Raw genomic sequence first — 4,258 nt, 5'->3', positions numbered from 1 at the left:
GAAGAAGCGCCCCATGTCGCAGATCAGCGGCGTCAGGAAGCTCACGCACGGCTCCAGCCTCGCCGCCGCCGGCATCCCTCGCTTCGGGGTGCGCACGGACCACGAGGGGCTGCTGGCCAAGGTGAGCCCCAGAGCCCGCCGCGGGGGTCCCGATCCCCGGCAGCGGCACCCCCCCCCCCCCCCCCCCCCCTCCTTTGTCCTTCTAACTCTTCCCGTCCCCCCCGTCCCCTCGCAGGAGCTGGAGGACACCAACAAGTGGGGTCTGGACGTCTTCAAAGTCGCCGAGTATTCGGGCAACCGCCCGCTGACGGTCCTCATGTACAGCATCTTCCAGGTGAGCCCCCCGCGGGCTGTCCCCGTCCCCGTCCCCGTCTCCCAAGCGGGGACCAGCCACCTCCCGCCTTCCCCGCAGGAGCGCGACCTGATGAAGACCTTCCGCATCCCCGCCGACACCTTCATCACCTACATGCTGACGCTGGAGGACCACTACCACGCCGACGTGGCCTACCACAACAACATCCACGCCGCCGACGTGGCCCAGTCCACCCACGTCCTCCTGTCCACGCCGGCGTTGGAGGTGAGCCCCGGTCCCTACGGGTCGCCGAGCGCCTGCGCCGGGGCCGTAACCCGTCTGCGCTGCCTTTTTCCCCCGTTCCCAGGCCGTCTTCACGGACCTGGAGATCATGGCTGCCATCTTCGCCAGCGCCATCCACGACGTCGACCACCCCGGGGTCTCCAACCAGTTCCTCATCAACACCAGTGAGCCAGGACGCGGGGAGGGGACAAGGGGGGGGGGGGGGGACACAGACACCCCGGTGTCCCCAGGCCGCCCCGGGGTGACCGGTGCCACCTCGCAGACTCGGAGCTGGCGCTGATGTACAACGACGCCTCGGTGCTGGAGAACCACCACCTGGCCGTGGGCTTCAAGCTCCTCCAGGAGGAGAACTGCGACATCTTCCAGAACCTGAGCAAGAAGCAGAGGCAGTCGCTCCGTAAAATGGCCATCGACATGGTACGGGGGGCTCGGACCGCCCCGGGGTGCTGGGCTGGGGGCTTCGTGTTGGGGTCAGGCTGAGCCGCGTGTCCTGCTCGCCCTGCCCAGGTGCTGGCCACGGACATGTCCAAGCACATGAACCTGCTGGCGGATCTGAAGACCATGGTGGAGACCAAGAAGGTGACCAGCCTGGGGGTGCTGCTGCTGGATAACTACTCCGACCGCATCCAGGTGGGCTCGGGGACGCGGGCAGGGAAATGTTTCTGCAGCTCGTGGCATGGGGACGTCCTCTTTGGTGCCACCACCAACCCCAGCTGGCCACCGCCGAGGCGGGGAACCCAGGACAAGGTGGCGGTGGCCCTTGGGGGACGAGGGACGTTGGGCGAGCGGTGCGGTGGCCGTGCAGGTGCTGCAGAACATGGTGCACTGCGCCGACCTCAGCAACCCCACCAAGCCCCTGGAGCTGTACCGGCAGTGGACCGACCGCATCATGGAGGAGTTCTTCCGCCAGGGCGACCGCGAGCGGGAGAAGGGGATGGAGATCAGCCCCATGTGCGACAAGCACACCGCCTCCGTGGAGAAGTCCCAGGTGGGGGGCACGGCGCGGGGATGGGGGCCGTGGGGCCGTGGTGGGTGCTGAGCTCTGCCTTCCCGCAGGTGGGCTTCATCGACTTCATCGCCCACCCGCTGTGGGAGACCTGGGCCGACCTGGTGCACCCCGATGCCCAGGAGATCCTGGACACGCTGGAGGACAACCGGGAGTGGTACCAGAGCATGATCCCGCGCAGCCCGTCCCCGCCGCCCGAGGGTCCCGGGGTGCCCCCGGCCCCCACCGACAAGTTCCAGTTCGAGATGACGCTGGAGGAGGAGGAGGGCGAGTCGGACACGGAGCCGGAGGGGCCCGAGAGCCCCTTGGACGAGGACAACAGTGGCTCCAAGACGCCGGCCACGGATGACTCGGAGTCGGCCGACACTGAGCACCTCTCACCCGGCTCCGGAGACCGGGACTTGCCCCGGGGTGGGTGCCCCGGGGACGTGGACAACCGGCGGGCGCTGGAGGGGACGCTGACGAAGGACGGTGGCAGCTCAGCACCGGGCTCCGAGGGCAGCCGGGAGCTGTGCCTGGACACGGAGGGCAACGTCACATTCCTGCCCCTGGGCACGTAGCGGCCCCGGCTGGCGGGTCCCGTCGCTGCCGCAGGGACGTGGGACACGGCATTGCCCCAGCGAGTGCCACGGGCATCCCAGGCTCCTGGCATCGTCACTGCTGGGACCGGGGCGGCCGTCGGGACACGGAGGGACCCGAGGAATGTCCCCGCACGGTAGCTGGGCAGGTACCGATGGGCACAAGGCCACCACGGCTCATTCCCTCCCGACTGTCCCCTGCTCCCACCCAGCGTCCCGACGTCCAGGTCCCCGTCGCCTGCAAACGGGTCTTGGGGACGTTTTGCTCTTGCCCTGTCCCAGCCCTGGGCACACTGTGGCTCCCCGGGGAGATGTCCCCCGTTGTGCCAGGCGCAGCCAAAAGCCTGTGGGCGTCCGGGTGCCACGAGGCTCCCCGGTGTCAGGGCACCAGGGCACGACGCTGGCTGCTTGGGCACGAGTCGGGGGGGGGGGGGGTCATTTATTTGGGGGGGGGGGGGGGGGGGGTCACTTTTTAAAGCCTTTTGTAGCTCACTTTTTAATACCAGCCTCACCTCGGCGCACTCACACGCGTTTCTGTGGCGGAAGCTGCTCTCTGACTGTGACCAGCACCCGAAATGCTGCATTTATACTTTGCACTTTGGGCCCCCGCCGGGCGCTGCAGCCCCACGTGTCCCCGCAGGGACCGGGGCAGCCCCCGGGGGTCGTTTCGGTTTCTTCCTTCACCCTCCAGATATTAAAACCTGGTTTGTTCCCCCTGAGTGCGATCCTCCCGGACTCCTTATTTTGCTCCGCCGTGCTTCCAGGGGAGCTCTGGCTGTGCCGGTGCTCGGTGTGGGTGCTGCGCTCGGGCAGCGCCATGGGGCCTCCGTTCCCCGGGGCCCCGGCGTGCTTGGTGGCCCCATTGCCTGCCAGGCCCCGGGGAGGGCCCTGCTCTTGTGTTTGAACAAAAGCGAGCTCCTCCCTGGAAATGTCGATCCATCACTGGCAAACACAAGCGGCTAAGGTAAATATTTAATCGCCGGCTTGGCGCGGCGCGGAGCCTGTTCCCTGCTCTTCCGCATTGCTCCCCAGGGTGATTGATCGGCAAACACGTCCCCACCCACGGCACTGCCCTCCTGCCCGGCCCTGCTGCGTGGGGCCCTGCCAGCCCTCACCCTAGGGTGGTGGTGGGGGGGTCCCCGCTGCCCCCCACACACCCCAAATTCCCCCTTCAGTAGCGGGGCCACGGCGAGCGGCCGCCATGGGAAGGCACCACCAGGTTTTTGAGGCTTGGCTGGGGGCGCCGGGCGCCACGGGGGCTGGCGGGGGTGGCTCTGCGCCATCCCTGCTCGGCGTCCCCACGGCCCCACAGCCAGCTGGGAGCTGGGAGGACGTCGGCCAAAAAAAATCCCCCAAAAAAACACCCTTCACCGAGGCGCCGCCGTGCCAAGGAGGGCGGTGGTGCTGCCGGCGGGCTGTGGGAGCGTCCCCAAGGCGGGTGCTGCCGCCGGGCGCCCAGCACCCAACTGGATGGTGCCCTCCAGCGGCTGCCAGGCTGCAGCCCCGGGGTGTCGGGCTCCGGCACCCCGCAGGCCCCCCACACGTCGTGCTCCTCGGGGGCTCGGTGTCCGGCTCCGCCATCCCCTCAGGCTCCTTCGGGGCTGCGCCCGGCGGCACCTGAGGGGTGAGGGAGAGGAGGCGGCTGGGCGCGCGCCGTGCCTCGTGTGTGTTCGTGGGGCGGCGACGAGGGGCGCGGACGGCCTCGGAGGAGGCTGCGGGGTCGAGGCTGGGGTTGTGCGGCCCCGCTGAGGGCCGTGTCCCCGTGAGCCCCGCGCCCCCGCCATCTGCTGCGCCTCCTGATCCCGCCGGGCGCCTCCGAGGGCGAGGGAGGACGCGGGGCCGCCATGGCCGCCCACCTGCGGCCCACCTCGGGGCCTCGCCTCACGGCCCGCGAGGGATGGCGGCCGCGGGCGCGAGGGGTGGGAAAACCACCCTGGCGGCTCTCAGTCGGGACAGGGAGCCGTATCGCGACAGGGCGGCACCGTGACAGATTATCCCCCCCCCCCCCTTCGACAGGGAATAACCCCTCCCTCCCCCCCCCCTCAGGTGCACATGGTACGTTCCGCCCCCCGCCCGCCG

The 4,258-nt window shown here is 69.4% G+C and overlaps 1 protein-coding gene across 1 annotated transcript; it reads left to right on the top strand.

Moving 5' to 3' along the window:
• Window positions 1-6: 6 nt before the first annotated feature.
• LOC118158487 (cAMP-specific 3',5'-cyclic phosphodiesterase 4D-like) lies at window positions 7-2,896 on the top strand. The gene is made up of 8 exons (XM_035313151.1): window positions 7-121; window positions 236-334; window positions 413-577; window positions 660-759; window positions 858-1,012; window positions 1,103-1,225; window positions 1,401-1,583; window positions 1,652-2,896. The coding sequence occupies exons 1-8, from the start codon at window positions 14-16 to the stop codon at window positions 2,159-2,161; spliced, it is 1,443 nt and encodes a 480-aa protein (XP_035169042.1). The 5' UTR covers window positions 7-13; the 3' UTR covers window positions 2,162-2,896.
• The last annotated feature ends 1,362 nt before the right edge of the window (window positions 2,897-4,258 follow it).

The sequence above is a fragment of the Oxyura jamaicensis genome (genome assembly GCF_011077185.1).
Source record: "Oxyura jamaicensis isolate SHBP4307 breed ruddy duck chromosome 28 unlocalized genomic scaffold, BPBGC_Ojam_1.0 oxy28_random_OJ71730, whole genome shotgun sequence".
NCBI classification, from domain to species: domain Eukaryota; kingdom Metazoa; phylum Chordata; class Aves; order Anseriformes; family Anatidae; genus Oxyura; species Oxyura jamaicensis.
The sequence above is the reverse complement of the archived record's forward strand: the minus strand, read 5'-3'. Positions and strand labels throughout refer to the sequence as shown.